The sequence below is a fragment of the Tenrec ecaudatus genome, chromosome 2 (genome assembly GCF_050624435.1).
Source record: "Tenrec ecaudatus isolate mTenEca1 chromosome 2, mTenEca1.hap1, whole genome shotgun sequence".
Taxonomy (NCBI): Eukaryota; Metazoa; Chordata; class Mammalia; order Afrosoricida; family Tenrecidae; genus Tenrec; species Tenrec ecaudatus.
Genome location: NC_134531.1, coordinates 13,207,136 through 13,225,950, shown reverse-complemented (window position 1 = coordinate 13,225,950; position 18,815 = coordinate 13,207,136). Strand labels below are relative to the sequence as shown.

Here is an 18,815-nt window from a genome sequence, read left to right as displayed (position 1 = left end):
CAGAATGCCCGGTTAGTAGAACAAAGTGTTCCTGCATTGAGGGAGTACTTGAGTAGAGACCCAGTGTCCGTCTGCTACCTTAATACCCAACATATAAATAGGCATAGAAATATTTCCCTATTGCATACATTTACATACGTACATGCCTATATTTAGACCTCTATAAATGCCCATTTTCCTCTTAGTTCTTTCCTCTATTTTGCCCCACTATTACGTTATACCTTCATTGGGGGGACCAATTTTGGGGATGCAGATTGCCAGGCCTTTCCTCTGGGTAGACTCAGACTTCCTGTTAGCAGCCAAATGTGTCAATGGTTTATACTGCCAGGGCCAAAAAGAGAAGTACTAGATTCCAAGCATCATGTATGTGCAAACGGATTCCGAGTTTTCAGTGATACCTAAGAAGGTTCCTAAAATTAGTAACAAAATAATGATTTGGGCGTTCAGAATTAAGCTCAAGCTCCTACCCCCACCCAAGTTCCTGGGAAACCGAACCCTAAGCCCCTCATCCCTTCCTGTTCTTCTGTTACCCAGGTCCAAATTAACACCCAAGAAATTAATAGGTTATCTGATGGAATAATGGCCCTGACTACCGATGAGTACAGCGCTTGCTCAAGCAAGCGTGGAGGAGCCCCGGTGGCACAGTGGTTCCGCACCGGGCCCACGATCCGCAAGGTCAGCGATCTGAAACCACCTGCATGCCTCGGGAGAAAGACAGGGCTTTCTACTCCTGTGAAGAGTTAGTCTCGGCAACCCAGAGCAGTTCCACTCTGTTCTCCAGGGCCACCATGAGTAGACATTGACTCCAGGGCAGTGAATCAGCAGGTGTTTACTCAAGGTCTGGGTACAGGCATGCAGAGGAAATGGTTTCTTGACGCTTCATTTCAGCACAATGTGTTTGGACTCCATAGTCACCCTATAATTTATATAAAATGATGATTCGCATAAATTATACTGTATTTACTACCCCACTCCCAGTAATAAATTCCAATTTATCATAAAAAAATCAATCAAATGGGATTTTGCTAAGTCCATTGTGAAAGCTTAAGAAATCCCTCCAACTAACCCCCTCCACTGCCCACTTTCATGGACACACACAGAGCCCAGTCTCGAGTCATGGCCCTGACGTCCAGGGGAAAGGGCCCAGGTTGAACCAGGATTCTTGGTTTGTGTGTTTCCATGACTCTAAGTTATAAGCTACATCAGGCACATATCATTCACTGCACATATCTGTCAGCGGAGTCTCTGGCCTCTTGCCCCTGACAAGGGCTGGCTCAGGACATTTTCCAAACTGTTCAGCTTTAAGTATTAGAATTCTGCGAAAGCCGCCAGGGGAGAGCAGCAGTTTCAGCCCGCCAGCTGCTCTGTGGGGCACAGCTGTTGCTGGCCACTCAAGGGAAGCTTAGAGCCTGGAAAACCCCTGCTGGGGCACATCCACTGTCCATACAGGGCTGCTCGGACTTGGAATGGACTCCACAAGTGGGGGAGCCCCTAGGTGGGCTGAGGATGGAGTTTTAGAAACATGAATTTGCAGACTGAAGACCTTCCACTCATTGAGCCCTTCGTTCAGAAGCGAGGCCCAGGCACAGTGTCTGCTGCCTGGATTTAAGGCCACCTGAGACTCTGACATCAAAGCAGTCTGTGTTCCTACGTTCACTCAGTCTTACACCGTGTTTAGGTTATTAGACAGCCTGATACATCATTATCAAGTTACTAGATAAAACTGATACCGGACCAGGTCTTTCTGAAACTATTTGAGGAATTCAGATGCTTCACACATCCCAGAGTCCTGTCACAGCGAGACTTTTCGTCTTCTAAGTGGGCACAGAAACCCACAGGGTTACTGAGAGTGGAAGCTGGCTCCAGGGCAGCCAGGGTTTGAGTTTCACAGGCAAGCATCCCGCATGGTTTTTGCTTCTGAAAATCATTTCCGGCTTTCTTAGGGGCGTGTAGCAAAGAGGCTCTTAAGCAAAGGCAGAGGGGAGGCCACCTGGAGTCATGTGGAGAGGGAAGCAGGGAGGAGCTGTGCGGATAGAGCACTCAGTCAGGCCTGGAAGCCCTCAAACCGTGGACTGAATCTTCACTAGTGCACCAATGTCCATGGCTATCTACCTGCTCACCGGTGACTGTTAGCCAACGTTTCTCATTTACGATCTAACGACAGACGTCTGATCATAAGAGAAAAACAGCCAGGCGAGAGTTTGCTAGCTGTGAGGGCTAGGTTGGGCCAAGGTTCTTAGTAGTTTAACAGTTATGTATTAATTTGGCAGTTATATGTTGATACAGCCATCTTCCAATTTGTGGTCATCCTCTAGTTTTACATGATTTCATTTGTCAACCTGGTCTCTGGAACCTAACCATGTCGATGATAAAGTAAGGAGTTGATGCATAAAGTTCAATGCTGGTCGGTGCATTTAAAGCATTCTGCAGTAAAGGGGAAAGAAGAGGAGCTGTCGACATTTCCAGATCACATCTCTAGATCCAAAGTGAAAGGCTGTACAGGCGTCCTCAGACTACGGCCCGCGGGCCACATATGGCCTGCAGAGGACATTCATCCAGCCGCCGGGTGTTTTTGCCCCGTTTGTTTTTTCACTTCAAAATAAGATATGCACAGTGTGCATAGGAATTTGTTCATAGTTTTTTTTAAGAAAACTATTACTCCGGCCCTCCAACGGGTCTGAGGGACAGTGAACTGGCCCAGTTTAAAAAGTCTGAGGACCCCTGGCTGCAGACTCACTTCGTGATCCTCGTGCATGAGCGGAAGCAGCGGCGTGTGTGCATGGTTACTGAGCGTAGTGCAGGTAGGTGCACGGGAGCCCAGGAAATGCTCTCAAGAGCGATCGCAATTCAGCAGAAAGGAAGTGCTGCAGCAGATCCCTCCCGGTGTCAAGGTCCCTCAAAGGTTAGTCTGCTTGAGGAGTGGCTTTCCTGTCAGCACCACAGCAACTAACACTGGGCTCGCTGGACCCGGGTCATCAGCCTGTCTCCATTCTGCTCTCACTCCAGTTTCGCTCCTGCTGGCGTCACCCGACAGACTCAAGCCCGGGAAGAAGCAAGGAGATTCCATCTGTGCCAGTGAGGCTGCACACTCCGAAAAAGAAACGCCCGTGGGTCAGTTGGTCAGAGGGTTCCTGCACTGCCAAGCTGAGCAGCAGTCTGAACTCGGAGTCTGACAAGGCTGGAGACGCAAAGCCACCCAAACGAGACGCAGCCCGTGGGCTCCGGCAAGCAGCATGGGGGAGGTGCCATGCCTGGTCACAGAGGAGCAGGACCAATGCACAGGGTGCAAGTCATTCGGCTGCTCTGAGTCCAGGCTGACTTCAGTGACAGACATCTCGCACAGCAAAAGGATACGCTCATGACAGCTATTCGAGTCCAGAGCGTCTGTTCGCAGTGGGGACCCTGCTCCCCACTGTCTTTCCCACGCAGAGCTGTGCTCGGCACACAGGGCAGACTGACGTGGGGGCATTTCCTGGTGGACAATTACAAAGCCGGAAATGAAACATCAAAGGCAAAAGGAATTCATTATGACTTTAATTTGGCTTTTGAGCACCTCCATTTCCAAGGCACCGCTGCATCTCACAGTGAAAAAGGCCAGCCTCTCCCAAGACTTCACGCACCTGCAGGGCGGCCCGGGGCCCAAATGAGCCCACCTGGAGCGTCCAGCCAGCCATGGGGCCCAGCAGCACTGATGAGGTAACCGGAGAAGGAGGTAACAGTTTGCATAGTTCTGAGCATCCTCTCTGCTCTCTTAACTAAGGATTTCATTTTTAAAAGCCAAACTTAACCTTTTCCCCAACGGTTCCCCTTTGCCCGCCCCAAACAACAGGTAGCTTAATAGACTATACTTGATGGGACCAAATACAGGTCTCAAGGATGGTGAAATCAAGCTGGGGACCCAGGGAACCGGCACCTTCACAAGCGCGGTACCCACTTGGATGTCCTGGGAGCACTGGGGGGTGGGGGTGGGGTGACCCTGGTCCTGGGAAAAGTCCAAGCTGAAGCAGAGGGAATTCAGGCTTCCCAAACCAAGTCAAGGGGCTGGGCCGCACAGTGAACCTTAACCGTTGTACGCAGTCTGCCTTTGTGCTTGAACTTATTCATGAAATTTCAGCTTGCTGCTTTTGAGCCCCTGCCACCAGGTGAGGAACGCGGCTGTGGTAACAGAAACGCCCTGGAACAGCGTGACGAGAGATCAGGAGGCCCAGGCTGCAGCCCCAACTTGGCCTGGGCAGGGAACTGAAATCTTTCCCCTCAGTATCCTCAAAAAAACCCCCAAACAAACACAAAAACCAACACAACAGATGGCTAAAAACTCCCTTCCAGCTGCAAAACCAATCTGTGGACATCGGAATAACGTCTCTGACGGCCAACCCCAGATTCCATGGGGACAGCAGGCCCGCCCTGCCGCCGAGAGCAAGCATTGCCGCTGTTCACAGCCCCTGGTCCACAGCCCCTTTTCCAGTCTCCCCAGATGCCTTCAATGACCCACGGTGGGCCCTGCTCGGAACCTTCTGAGATGCTCGGTGTCGCCCCCCTGCTCTTCCCTCCACAGGAGACAGCGGGCGCGAGGACTGGGGAAGGGGCTGACTGCACCCGCGATTCCTGGGTGACACACTGCAGCCGACGACCAGGGACCGCCATGTCAGAGACCCAGGGCCTTCTGAAATACTGCCTTTAAAAATTTACACAGCCAGTTTACCACCCGAGAGAGCTTAGCTCGAGAAAGAAAAAGCCTACTTCTCTTCAGGGGGCGGCCCCTTTGGCAGGAAGCAGGAGCTCTGTGGAAAAAACGAAGTTGGCCGCCCACGGTGAGCTCAGCAGTCCTAGCGAGATCTCTGGCGGTACAGGAGGGCGGAGGACTGGGAAAGTCTTAGATTAAACAGTCCTCAGCTCGTCCCAGTGCAGCCTGGCTGAGAGAGAGGCAGGAGACCCAGGGCCCATTCTGGAAGGATGTGGAGAGTTCTCGGATAGTCGAAGAGACCCTGACGAGCAGCGAGTCCAAGCCAAGGAAGCGCTGTGCCTCCACGGGCCTGCCAGGCGTCCAGGCGCTGTGGCGCTCACACGCTCGTCTCCTCACATACCCTGACAGGGACGTTGTAGTGCCGGTCATCCTCGGCGATCAGCGTCACCACTGGCCAGTCCTCGGGGGCGTCGGTGGGGTAGACGGTGATGAACTCCTCCGTGTTGTACTTGGAGAGCCGGTACACCCGGATGGTGTGACGCACAGCATAGGCAAGGAGGAACATCTCAACCTGCGGGGAGAGGAGCACACGGGCATTCGGGGACCGAGGCTGCGGTGAAGAGGCAGGGTGACGAGGAGAGGCTCCCCAATGGCGGCTGGAGGGAGTGTGCTTCATGCCACTGAACTGTGAACTTCACACTGACGGTGAATTCCATGTCCATTTTTAAAAGAGGCAGTGGGGAAGCGGGCCTCTCCTGCACTGCTGTGGATGGAGACTGGCGGTGCGCTGGGAGGAGCGGGACAGTTGTCAGCGCTTCGCAACGAGCTGTCATTCCATGTAGCAATTCTACTCTCGGGCAGTACACTCTGACCCGACACCTGTCCGCCCACACAGGCACACCGTTCCATTACTCAAAAAGTGGACACGACCACAGCCCCACGTGAAAGGGTGAACGACACGAGTCAGTACACAGTGGGATATTGGTAATAACACAGAAAGACAGAAGGTGCTGACCCAAGTTAAAAGCATCTGCATGGGTCCCAAGCTAATGCTAAAGCAGTCCCAAAGACCACCCATATGATAATAAATCCATATCCAGAAATATGGATTATCCAGAATATGAAATATTCAGAAATATGGATTATCCAGAATATGAAATATCCAGAATCTACAAACAAAGCCTCAGGCGCACGTGGAAGCTGGGCGATCGACCAGGAAGACCACAGATCTGATGTCTCTCAACTCCAGGGTCGGCGGAGATGCACTGCCCCACGGAATGCCCCGAGGAGGAGCAAATCTGTCTTGGAGGAAGCACAGACAGGATGCTCCTGGGAAGAATGGACAGCTAGACTTTTGTCTTCCGTGTTGGGACATGCCATCAGGAGAGACCAGCCCCTGGGAAAGGTCACGGTGCGTGGTACGGCAGGAGTGTCACTGAGAGAGCGTAAGGCCCTCACCAGATGGGCTGACTCAGCAGCTACCGCATGGAGCACCAACACAGGAGAGATGGCGAGTGTGGTGGAGGGCCCGGCACATCACCAGGAGCTGCAACAGATGCTAACAACATCTAACCAGAGACAGAAAGTGGCTGTCTAGGGTTAGGGTGACGGTTAGCAGGCACAGCATTCCCGCTGGGGGTAAGAAAATGGTCTGGACAAAAAAGCGCCCGCTAAGGCACACTTTACCTGTTCAAGGCCACCGGTGTGTCCGACTTGGTTTAGGTGGTTCTGCAGCAGCTGTCCGGGGTCGCGGGATGTGTCCCTGGCAAACAGGAGCACCGCGAAGAACGGGACGTCCCGCCCCTTCTCTCTGTCTTCATAGAGCTCGATGGCTCTGTTGAGCATGAGGAATTTGACCGCCTCGTAGAGGCCGTACTCCTCCTCCTGACTGCTGAACAGCTCATCACAAGCCATCTGCCTCGCTTCCGCGGTTCGCATTTCCACCAAGCCTGCCCACTGCGGTGACAGAGGGGCATCGGCGTTACCATTTTGTTCTTTGGATCCACACGATCCTGGCCAACACGCTTACATTCTAAGTGTTAGCTTAATGGCACTGCTTTCTCTGCTCCGTCATTTGAAAGAAAAGTGCACTGCACTGCAGAGAAGCACTGGGATCAGAGGTCAGGACCTTGTCCGCCCCGACATCACAGTCACTGCCAGTCCCCTGGAAGCACCACGGGCTGGGGCAAGGCCCCTGTGCTATGTTTTTTTAAAAAGGGATGTTAAAAGGCCTCTTCCCCCGCCAAGGGCTTCCAGGAGCCGCAACTTCCCGAAAACAAAGCCCACCATCGAAGGGGTGACGGGCCAGGAGGCTGCTGAGGTTTCCTGAAGAGGAAGTCTACTGAGCGTATCCCTCTAACCTCTCAGGCACATGCATGAGCGCCAAGCAAATACATCCCCTGAGGACATGCTTATGCATGCCAGATGGGCGCTCTTCACCTGACCCAGAGAGCCCTGCCCAGTACATGCTCCTGCGTGACGGTACACACACGCCGTTACGAATGGCCACTAAGGGCGCTGCTCACAAACAAGTGTGAAGGAGCAGCTCCTGGCCACGGGCCTCCCCCCAGGAGCCCCGGCAGGTGGGGAGCTGGAGCCGGCTGGCATCACTGGGCGTGTCTGAAGGAGACCAGGCTGGACAGGCTCATGCCTGCAGCCCGGAGGAGCTGTGGCTCCTGTGGGGCACGGACTCAGCTCCGAGTCTCACTTCCCCGTCTGTGCACCGGGGATAAGCCCAGCAGCTCAGAGAGAACCACGTCCCAGGAAGTGCCGTGTCCGGCCGCTCTGAGGATGAACTACTGCTTCAACGCTGTGCAAATCTGGCAGAATGGGGACACTGCCCCAGACGAGAGGCTTGTTCCAACACACACATCCACATAAGCCGCTTCACAAGCCCTTCGGAGGGAGGCAAGGGGCTGGGGGGACAATCACTGGACTGAGTGCAAGAGCCCGGGGCCTGTCTGTACCCCACAGCCTGCTTCCACCTCGTCTCTCTGTCTTCTCTCCATATGGGACAGGAGAAAAGCCTGTACACAAACCGGACGTCCAGGGGCCCAGGGGCCATGAGCCTGCACTTGGCCATCAACCTGCTGACTCCCACCATGGCCAGCTCTGGGGGTGCCGGAATCAGCAGGCCGGGGCCTGTGGAGATGGACGTTGAATGGGGAGTGCAGGGACGGAACCCTGAAAGGCAGGGCTGATACCTCCTTACTTGCCCTCTGCCCAGTCTGGCACAATCGCCCAGTCCTCAATGCAGGCTCTGGCAGCTGTTGAGGTAAGCCCCCAGGGCCAGGGTGGGTCCAAGGCACCACAGGAGGGAACACCCAGGAGAGCAACACTCTTGCTGCTACACTCACACCCACGTGAGCTAGCAGAACCAATCCTCCCTCCACTTGTTCCTGAGAAATCCTCCTGAAGGTTCTCATGGTACACGTCACTCACTTTGTCTCCAGGACACCCTAAGGAAAAGACAGCCAATAAATATGGATTCTTGACATAAACATGATCAGGAATATTCAATATGGTACCAAAACACCACATTCACTGCCATGGCACCGATACCAGCTTTAACAACTGTACTGGACAGGGTTTCCGAGACTATAACTCTTTACAGAAATAGAAAGCTCCATCTTTTTTCCTTGAAGCTGCTGGTGGTTTCAAACCACTGACCTTAAGGATCACAGCCCACTTGATGAGGCTGTAAGAAACATACTGGAGTCTTTTAAATGTTGCTTAAAACCAAGACTCTAAGTGCTGAGGCTCCGTTCCAGAACTAGGTCGCTGTTTCACCATCTCCTAGCATGACAAGAAGACACACAGTGCCGCTGTCCACGTGACCATAGACTGCGCTCATTTTAAACCATGTGCCTAGAACCTGGCTCAGAGCGAGGCTCTGTGGCTGGGCCGAGCCCAAGAACCAGTCTGGGGGGCGCTCCCACTGGGCAGACCCTCCACAGGACCAGACCTTCTTCCTGAGCAGAGTGAGGGACTCCTTAATCCTCTCAGCCAGGTCCTCGCGCCGCCCAGCAAACTGCAGACCAAGCTTCCACTGCTGGATCCAGCTGTGCCTGCTGAGGAGTTTCTCAGGTAACTGTCGTGGCAGGACACAGAGAGAAAGACGGGTGTTAGAATTCCAGGAAGCCCACCGCAGAACCCAACACACAGTGACCTGCCACACCTGCCCCCTTTCCAGAGGTGGGGGGGCTGAACTGGGCCATCAGAAGCTCAGACTCTGAGGGGGGCTGCTGGAGTGAGCAGAGGTTTCTAGCTGAGATCCACAGGAACTAACTACTATGGGACACCCCGTCCACAGTCAGACACCCACCAGCACCGCGAGACTATAAACTGAGGCCACACTGGCACACCATCTTTACATCCACATCCCACCACCATCACGGCGTGTGACCTACAGCCCGACTCTGGCCGCCAGTGGCGGCCTGGGAGAAGGTCCCAGGTAAAGGGAAAACACAACTTCTGACTGAAACACACCCACACTTTCAAATCAAAGTAGAGACAATCTCTGGAAATACCAACCCATCTTCAGTGACGCAGTGGCAGCAAGCAGAGTGGGACAGACAGCTGAGCCTGAGAGCCGGGCAGTGGGGAGACGCGCTCAGAGAACAGCTGAGCGCAGGCTGTTTCTGGTTTCTAGTGATTTTTCCTGCTTTGTCTTCCCCTAATTGTCAGTGGAGCCAGGGCATGGGGCTGGGAAACACAAGCCAAAACGGAACTTGAGCATGACGGCACAGCAATGAGGCTTTCAGGAGCACAATCCCCCTGCCAGGCTGGGCGGCAGGTGACTTGACTGTTGGGAAATGCAGAGAAAGCCATCCACCTCCAGGTGGAAAGTCCATCAAGGACCATCAGTAACTCTACCAGCGTCAGGGGCACAGCTGAGCTGGCTGAACTGCCAACAGTCCTGGGCTGGGTCCTCGCACTGCTGGGGGTGCTGAATTCCGTGGCAGCCACTGCAGATCTCTCAGGTCCTGCTAAAGTAGTATTGGAAAAGGGAAGGAGCTTTGGCTATGCACCAACCCTGAGCCCCAGCAGGGCTGCTCAGGACAATTTCCAGTGGCCCATGGCTCACTTTAGGGGGACGATGGCCAAGCCCAGAGCATGGGGCTGGCAGGCCACCACACTGTCCGGCTTGTCACAGTACCATAGAAGCTTCAAAGCCTGACCCAGGTCCCAGGGCCACCAGCAGCCCCTCGCATGCCCACAGGTGGCAGTGCTTGGGAGTCACAGCTGTACAAAGTCCCACAGTGAGCAGAAAGGCAGCCCCAGGGGCGCAGGGGAGGGGAGGTCAGGAAGCAGGCGGCCCGCAGTGGACTCTGGGGGCACAGGAACCTTGCTGCCTCTGGGTCACATGGTGCTGGTGGCCTGTCTTTGGGAAATAAGGAATCAAAAAACAAACCATCAGGAGAGAGCCGGGGTGCTGAAGTTACAAATATACCTTGAAATGCTTTCAGGAGCCACAACATAGACTTGTGGCTACCGAGGGGATCTGAACTCACAGCAAGTCTCTTGGCCCAAGAAGAGCTGCCCCACAGGGTGCCCGACTGCAGCCATCTCCTTGGGAGTGGCTGGTGGTTTTGAACTACTGACTTTGTGGGGAGCAGCCCCACAGCAGCCTACAGAGTCACCCAGGGCCCTATGCGAGAAACAAGGCACTCATTTTCTATAGGACGGACTTCAAGCTAAAGCCGTCATTTTAGAGTAACTTCATTTGTGACAGAATGACAGCAGTCTGCTTTCTCTAGCAAATACCCATCGCTCTTGAACCCACCACTGCGAACACAGCACTGACAAGTAAGGTGTCTGCTCCCTCGTAAGAAACCACATCCTACACACTATGTGCATGCATGTGCGCACAGGGGCCTGCTCACACATCACCCTCGCAGGAAGCAGAGGTCCAGTGAGGGCCAGTCAGACCATGTGTCTCCGGTGAGCCCAGCCAGCAGACACAGATGCCAGAAAGACCACGGTAGGAGGGGAGGTGGCAGATGAACCCTCTGAAGGAAGGCCAGGGCTGGGCAGCCACAGAGGGACTCGGGGGCGGGGGTGGGGCTCTCCCATCGGTTCCCATTGAAAGGGGCATTCTCTGACAGCAGAGATGGCCTCACCTCCCAACCTGCCAAGGGAAGCAGGTGCAGCTACCCCAGGGCACCTGCTGCACACCAGAGACAAGCATGGCTGCTCTGGGCCGCCCAGCCGCGTCTGGCCAGTACAGCAGGCCAAGGCTGCCCCTGGGTCTACAGAGCCCCAACTCCCTTGGACCCCCCATAACCTGTCGGTTCCCAGAGCTGCACAGGACTGGGTTGGAACCTCTATTCCCTCCATCCACCTCTGACTGTGGCCTTTCCATGGCTCCTACAGCACACCTATCCCTCGACCGGGACCTAGGATGCCTGGGGACCTGGGACGGTGGTAAAGGAGGCCATCACCATTGCCTTAGGGCCAAGGAACAAGGTCAACGGGCACAGATCCATTCCCAGGAGGGCTGCTGTGGGCCTGTGAGACCCCTGGGGAACCCACGGAAGAAAGACCTGTCAATCCACTTCTGCAAAGAAGGCCCCCAGGAACACCCCCTGGAGCGGCTCCACTGGGCAACCACGCGGCCACCACCGGCAAGCATCAGCTCGACAGCAGCAGGTTTAGGCTGGCGTTTGGCTTCAAGCTTTTATAACGGCAAGTAGACCCTTGCTTTAACATAAGTAATTGCCAGGGCACAAGGATTCCGGCGCACCAGGGAGACAGGCAGGAGGGGCACAAGCCTTGTAGGTGAACTCCGAGAGGACCATTACCATAGCAACAGTTCCTGAGACTGCCCATCTGAACAATGCGCCTGAAGCCCCACGAGGGGCTTCTAAAAGCTCGTGGAAAGTGGAGGGAAGAGATCATGGAAAGTTCCCATAACCCTTCTGAAGCGCTCTTGCATTTCTAGGTTATAGCTGGAGATAGGGTTTCCCTCCCTCAGAGGACAGGGGACCAGGCACTGCACCCACCACAGGATCCCGCCCACCCACCCACCATGCCGCTCCTCTTCCAAAGAGCACACTATGAGGGGAAGACGGGAGGGACATCTAAGGGAGAGCAAGAGGGAGGTGGGGAGTTTGGTGCAGGGGCCTTGAATGCAAAGCACCCGGGGAATCTGCTACCAGACCACAGCGACCCTACGTCGGAGAAAGCAACACACTGACTGGTGTCTGGCGCCATCCTTACAATTGCTGCTGCGTTGGCACCCGGTGCTGTAGCTAGGGTGTCACCATCTCCTTGAGGGTCCTCAGTTTCGCTGCCCCCCTAACTTTACCCAGCACGATGTCTTTTGTTAGGTACTGGTTTCTCCTGATAACACGTCCAAAGTACGGGAGACCAAATATCACCACCCTTGCTTCCAGGGAGCACTCTGGCTCTGTTTCGTCTGAGACAGGCTTTGTTTGCTTTTCCAGCGACTCTGGTACAGTCAGTATTCTTTGCCAGCACAATTCAAAGCCATCAGTCTGTGGTCTTCCAACTTGTCACTCGTGTCCAGCGTTGGCATGCATACAAGGCAAATGAAAATATCATGGTTTGGGTCAGGTCTACTCTCGTCCCCAAAGTGCCATGTTTACTCTTCGATATTTTAAAGAGATCTTTTGCAGATTTGCCAAGTGCAATACATTATTTTCTTTCCATGATTGCTGCTTCCTTGAACAAAGACTGCAGGTCCTAGTAAAATGAAACCCCGACTTCAATCATGTGATAGGGTTTATGGCAACTTGTACCTGTGGGAGGGTAGGGGTGGAGTCCGGCCTGTCAATCACGCCACAGCCTGATGATGCCTACTTGGGGGAGAAGCCTTTTTATAAGACACTGAGAGCTGCCTCCTCTCCTGCCCCCTTTGCCCTCCTGGTTTCGATTATGTGTCTCGCTCTGGGGCTGGTGGTCCATGTGGCCTGCCAACCCTAGGAGTCCCGCCATGTTCCTACAGACCTTGGATCCACGTGACTGTGATCTTCCAGCTTCCGGCTTCCTCCCTCGGCCAGCAGCTGTGTGTCAGCTTCTTAGACAGAAACTGCTGTCTTGACACGGGGTTTTCTTTCACACCGACATGAGTATGTCTGGTTTGGTTTCTCTAGAAAACTCAGGCATACCACATTTTTTCTCCATTTATCATGATATTATCAGACCAGATGTGAGGATTTTTGCTTTTGTTTTATGTTGAGGTTTGACCTGCATGAGGAAGTGGTTCAAGTCCTCTTCATCTTCAGCAGATTACTGATGAATCTTCCCCTAGTGAGTCGTTCATGGCACATGGTGGGGATGGAAAGGCAAGGGACCAAGTCATCTGTTGGATGAGACAGTAAAGAGCCAAGTGGCTTCTTCAGCTGACATGTGGCCAAACCAGTTCTATGTACTTAAAGGTGGAACTCACAAGCAGGTCTTGTGTCAGACCTTGTTTACTAGAGACCAGGGACACTCAATTATGTATAAAGAGCTTTATATCAAAGAGCAATTAGATGTTGAGAAAACATTCCAGCCCAGTCCAGATCAAGTCCTCAAATCCGATATTAGCCCACATGTCCAATACGAGTCCATAGATCCCTCAGACCCACGCAGCACATGCAATAATGCAGGAAGATCACAGGCCAGTGGGTGGAGAGTCTTGTGGATCCAGTGGCGGAGGAAGCATCTCAGCACTGGCGTGGGTCCCCACGTGGCTCCTCCACAGGAAGGTGAGGCAGAGAGAGCACGACCTTCACCCAGTGAGAAAGAGAGGAGGTCCCCAGAATTCTCATGAGAAGGTCATGCCCACCAGGAGGCAACATCAGGCTGTGACCTGATTGATAGGCTAACTCTACCCCTTCACTCTATTGATCAAGTCGACATGAGATTATGTAACTAACACAGGTCTGAAGCATCTTCCTGGGCCTCTTGGCCTTCAGGAATGTTTAGATGACCCAAAATAACTGAGACCAGGACGTCTGAGCCCCCTAAGAAGAAGTGGCTATTGCCTAATACGCAGAGAACAGGGAAGGAGTTAGAAGGCACCCCTGGGAAAGTCAACCTCATTCGCATATTGGCCGGGCAGGCAGGCAATCTGTGCACAACACGTTCCTACGGCGGCCAGACTGGATTTGTCATGTTATTCATCAGCAGGCAGTTGTCCCCAAATGTGTCCCGACTGTGGAAAAGAAGGGCGCCGTGCTTCCTGCCCATGGGAAATATCACCTGTGTCTTCCCTTAGGAGTGCTTACCTAGAGTTTCTGGGAAAGCATAGAAATTTTACTTTGGGATACCACCCAAGTGCACGTGAATAGCTCCTCAGCAGGAAGGCTCGGCGGCAATGCCTGCCCTCCCAAAGAAGGGCTGTCTGCTACAGGCCAGCCAGTGAGGGATGCTGTCTGTGTGCAGGTGGGAACACTGCAATGGCAGCAACTGGCAGGCTTCTCAGCCCTCAGGCCCACGGCGCTGGGTCACTGACTGCCTAGCCATGCGCCATTACTAAGAATGCCGTGGTGTGCACGAGCCTGGAGCAGCGACCGCTTCTACTCTAGAGACAGACGGCATGCTGTCCCTGGAGCTTTGCACAGTCATTGCTGGGAATGGAGCAGCTCTCAGGCGAGGAGCGGATGCTTTTCTACGGCTTTGTCAACTGGTTAACCATCGGACAAACAACTGGTGTCCCACTGGCCCCGCTGTGCCTCCTGGGGCTAAGGGAGTCTCCCTACACTGAGAGATTTCCTCTCCAAGTCATCTTGTTCCGGGGCAAACACCCCCTGCTGTTTGAACTACTGCTATGACTGGCTAAAGCACCTTGGTTATGCTTCTCCCAGGCCCAGCTACTAGCGAAGAGCCCAGGCAGGGAGCTGGGCTCAGCCTGTCCTGCTTGCACCCGGACGGCTCCTGCTGGGCCTTCGCGATCCGTTTGCATGGAAGCACCTCACTGCAGGCTGGGGTCCCAGACTGCCCTAGGGCCGGTTTCCGGTGTGAAGGGCTGGTAGGACAGCGCTCTCCCCGGCAACACTAGTTTTCCTTTAGCACAGCGGTTCTCAGCCTTCCCAAGGCCGTGGCCCTTTCATATAGTTCCTCCTGTGGTGGGGACCCCAAATCATAAATTATTTTCATTGCTACTTCATCACTGTAATTTCTCTACTGTTATGAATCGTAATGTAAATATCTGCTATGCAGGGCGTATTTTCATTGTTCCAAATTGAACATAATTAAATATACCATATATACTCGTGTATATGCCGAGGTTTTCAGCACAAAAATGTGCTGGAAAACTGGAGTTCGGCTTATACACGGGTCAGTGGTACCCCAGCGAGGTGTAACATCTCACTGGGGACCCTCCCCCCAAAGTTATAGGACGAGCGCCCGTTATCTCGTGGGTGATTGCCATTTCTCCGCTGTTCATACAAAGCCCCACTGACACTGCAGGGCTTTGAATGTTTGTTTACTCACATCTAACCAATCAGAGCCGTCCTATGACATGTATCTTTGAATAAGCCATTTAAAGACCGTGTGCGAAGGATGTGGCATGAATGGATGTCATCTGGTCAAGGCCGGCTGACAAAAGGAGGAAATCTCATGAAGCCTGACATAGAGTTAATAGCAAAGTGGGTTCGAGATCCATGGGAAGGCATTCCAGAAGACATGGTGCGACGGGCCGTCCAGAAATATAGTATTAGTAATGCTATGGATGGCAGTGAAGACTGCGCTTTGTATGAAAATGACAGCAGTGATGGTGATGACGGCGATCTCAGTGAGGACAGCGTCTATGATGACCTCACACCAGCTGAAGCTCTGCATTGGGTTACGGATGATGATGAGGAATCCAGTTTTGAAGGATTTTAACTCTACATTTTAGCTTGGTTGCTGATTGAGCTCAGGGAATAGTACTCTTATGATATCATTGTTGAACAGAAGTCCATCAGACTGTTATACACATCAGATAAGACCACAGAAGAAGAGATCAAAAAGGTGGTACCCTTCACAATAGCCAAACACAAACTGAAATATCTAGGGATACACCTGACTGAAAAAACAAAAGATCTATATAGGGAAAATTACAGAACACTATTACAAGAAACCAAGAGCAACCTCAACAAATGGAAGAATATCCCATGCTCTTGGATTGGAAGACTTAATATAGTTAAGATGTCAGTTCTGCCAAAAGCACTATATAAGTTTAATGCCATCCTGAAACAATTTCCATCATCTTTCTTCAAAGAAATGGAAAAACTGATTACCAACTTCATATGGAGAGGGAAGAAGCCCAGAATTAGCAGAGAACTCCTCAAGAAGAAGGACACCGTGGGAGGGCTTGCTTACCTGACTTTGGCTCATACTATGCAGCCACAGTTCTCAAAACTGCATGGTATTGGTACAATGACAGATACTCAGACCAATGGAAAAGAACTGAAAAACCCAGAAATAAAGGCATCAGCATACAGACAGCTGATCTTTGATAAGGGCCCCAAAAATATCCAATGGGAAGTATATGCCCTCTTTAACAAGTGGTGCAGGAAAAAATGGATATCAACATGCAGAAAAATGAAGCACAACCCTTATCTCACTCCATGCACAAGAATAAACTCAAGGTGGATCACAGACCTTGAAGTTAAACCCCAAACTATCAGGGCCATCAATGAGGGAATTGGGACCAACTTGAGAACTTTGGCGCAGGGAATACACAGTCTATCAGAAATAGGGAAGGACACAAACACAGAGGAGGCACAAATTGACAAATGGGATATACTGAAGATAAAACACTTGTGTACATCTAAATAATTCACCAAGAGAGTAATAAGAGAGTCACCAAGAGAGTAATAAGGGATGGGAAAACATCTTTAGCAATGACACATCAGACAAAGGCCTTATTACTAAAATCTCCAGTACTCTGCTAGCTTCCAAAAAGAAAAAAACTAATAGCCCACTTGAGAGGTGGGCAAAGGACTTGAACAGAAGTTTCACAGGGGCAGAAATCCGAATGGCCAACAGACATATGAGAAAATGTTCCCGATCTTTAGCCATAAGAGAAATGCAAATTAAAACAACAATGAGGTACCACCTGACACCCTCAAAGGTAGCCCAATTCAAAAAATCAGACAGCAACAAGTGTTGGAGGGGCTGTGGGGAGACAGGAGCTCTCATCCACTCCTGGTGGGACTGTAAGTACGTACAGCCACTATGGAAATCAATCTGGCGACACCTAAAACAGATGGAAATAGTTACCATATGACCCAGCAATCCCCCTACTGGGCATATACCCAGAAGAGGCAAGAAACAAACCAAGACCAGACATCTGTGCTCCAATGTTCATTGTGGCACAGTTCACAACTGCAAGGAGCTGGAAGCAACCCAAATTTCCATCAACTGACGAGTGGATTAAAAAACTGTGGTATATACATACAATGGAGTACTACGCATCACTAAAAAGCAGTGATGAACGTATGAGGCACATAGCGGCATGGGAAGAACTGGAGGAAATCATGCTAAGCGAGGTAAGTCAGGCACAAAAGGACAAGTACAACATGAGCCCGCTGAGGTAAGAATTAAAAATTTTTTTAAAAAGCAAAAGTGGCATAGGGGAAAAAGCTACTGTATACAAACATTTTTGGGGTGAAGACTGTGTAGTATGGCAGAGACCAGATCAAAACCAGGGATGCACATGGTAGACAATGGTGGAGGAGGTGAGGAAAGGAAAATAAAAGGATGAATATAAGGAAGAAAAGGGGAGTGGGGGCATGGGGCACTAATCCACCCAAGGGGAGGGTATTGTTTATATCTCCACAGGGAAAGTGGGACCAGACTTCAACCCAGTGCCGCAAGGTGTAGGGAACCAGTGGAGAGGTCTGGGAGGCTGGCCCCAGCACCAAAAATTAAGTAGATTCCTGCCCCTCCCCCGAGAAAAATTTGTTTCAAAGGACGACATTGATTCTACAGCTCCGGGAGAGGGACATATCTGATCAGAGCACACGGGAGCAGATGAAGGGGCAGGAGGAGAGAGTGGAGCACAGCCTGGCCCACAAGGCCGTGAGGATGATGTTCCTGAGTAGAGCAACCAGTCCACAGAGAGAACAACATGGCTGGCCCCACTATGAGAAATGATGCCAATCAGTGACTAAGGGCGATACAGGGGACAGCACCGGAGACAGTGTGGGAATTGCACCTGACCTGATCCCACCACACCGAGGCAAATCACTGGGGGAGTGCAGCAGAACAGCAAGGGAATGAAGTGGCAAGGTCCCCAGGGAATGCTGAAAGTGGACTTTGGGGCCAGGGTGTGGTGCCCCAACAGACTGGACTGGAAAATGCTCCTAAGGGCCAACAAACGATCCTTGAACTAGCTACAAGCTTTTCTTTCTTGATGTGTTTTGTTTTGTTCTTTTGTCAGTGGTTTTTTGTTGTTTTGTTGTCTGGTTGTTTACTGTTGCTTTGTTTTCCTCTGTCTTGTTTTCGTGCATGTTATTATCTCCACGGGTCTAAATTTAAGACAGGTTGGTTGAACTATCTGGAGGAAAAACAACGGGACCAACCGTTCTGGGGGGACTTGGGGTGGGGGAGGGGGAGGGGGTAAGGAAGTGGTGTTAACAAACCCAGGGATAAGGGAACAACATGGGACCTAAATTGGTGGTGAGGGGGGAGTGGCAGGCCTGATAGGGAATGATCAAGGGTAAGGTAACGTAAAGAAGAGGTACAGCTGTAACCCAGATGGGGACGGAGCATGATAGTAGGGCAGGAGGAAAGTCAAGGGAGATGGAGGAAAGAGCTAGGAGTCAAAGGGCATTTATAGAGGCCTAGACAAAGACATGTACATGCAAATATATATATGAGGATGGGGAAATAGATCTATGTGTCTATATTTATAGGTTTAGTATTAAGGTGGCGGAAGGACCTTGGGCCTCTACTCAAGCACTCCCTCAGTGCATGAATATTTTCTTTTATTATATTGGCACTCTACGATGCTCACCTTCCCGACACAACTGCTGAAGCCAAAGTGGGTGAACAAGTAAATGTGGTGAAGAAAGCTGATGGTGCCCGGCTATCAAAAGATATAGTGTCTGGGGTCTTAAAGGCTTGAAGATAAACAAGCGGCCATCTAGCTCAGAAGCAACAAAGCCCACATGGAAGAACACACCAGCCTGTG

The 18,815-nt window shown here is 51.9% G+C and overlaps 1 protein-coding gene across 7 annotated transcripts in view; it reads right to left on the bottom strand.

Moving 5' to 3' along the window:
• The window catches only part of OTULIN (OTU deubiquitinase with linear linkage specificity), a 48,305-nt gene that overhangs the window by 11,133 nt on the left and 18,357 nt on the right, over positions 1-18,815 (bottom strand). For 4 of the 7 annotated variants that reach the window (XR_012782817.1, XM_075540876.1, XM_075540874.1 and 1 more), the window contains exons 5-7: positions 8,649-8,774; positions 6,371-6,640; positions 5,085-5,255 (exon numbers count right to left, since the gene is read on the bottom strand). Coding sequence is in view for 6 of the 7 variants with exons in the window: in XM_075540876.1 (XP_075396991.1) it covers positions 5,085-5,255; positions 6,371-6,640; positions 8,649-8,774 (567 nt within the window). In the remaining variant the exon portion in view is untranslated. Of the gene's footprint in view, positions 1-3,518; positions 5,256-6,370; positions 6,641-8,648; positions 8,775-18,815 lie in introns of those variants that run through there. The other 3 variants (XM_075540877.1, XM_075540879.1, XM_075540878.1) reach the window with 2 other exon arrangements.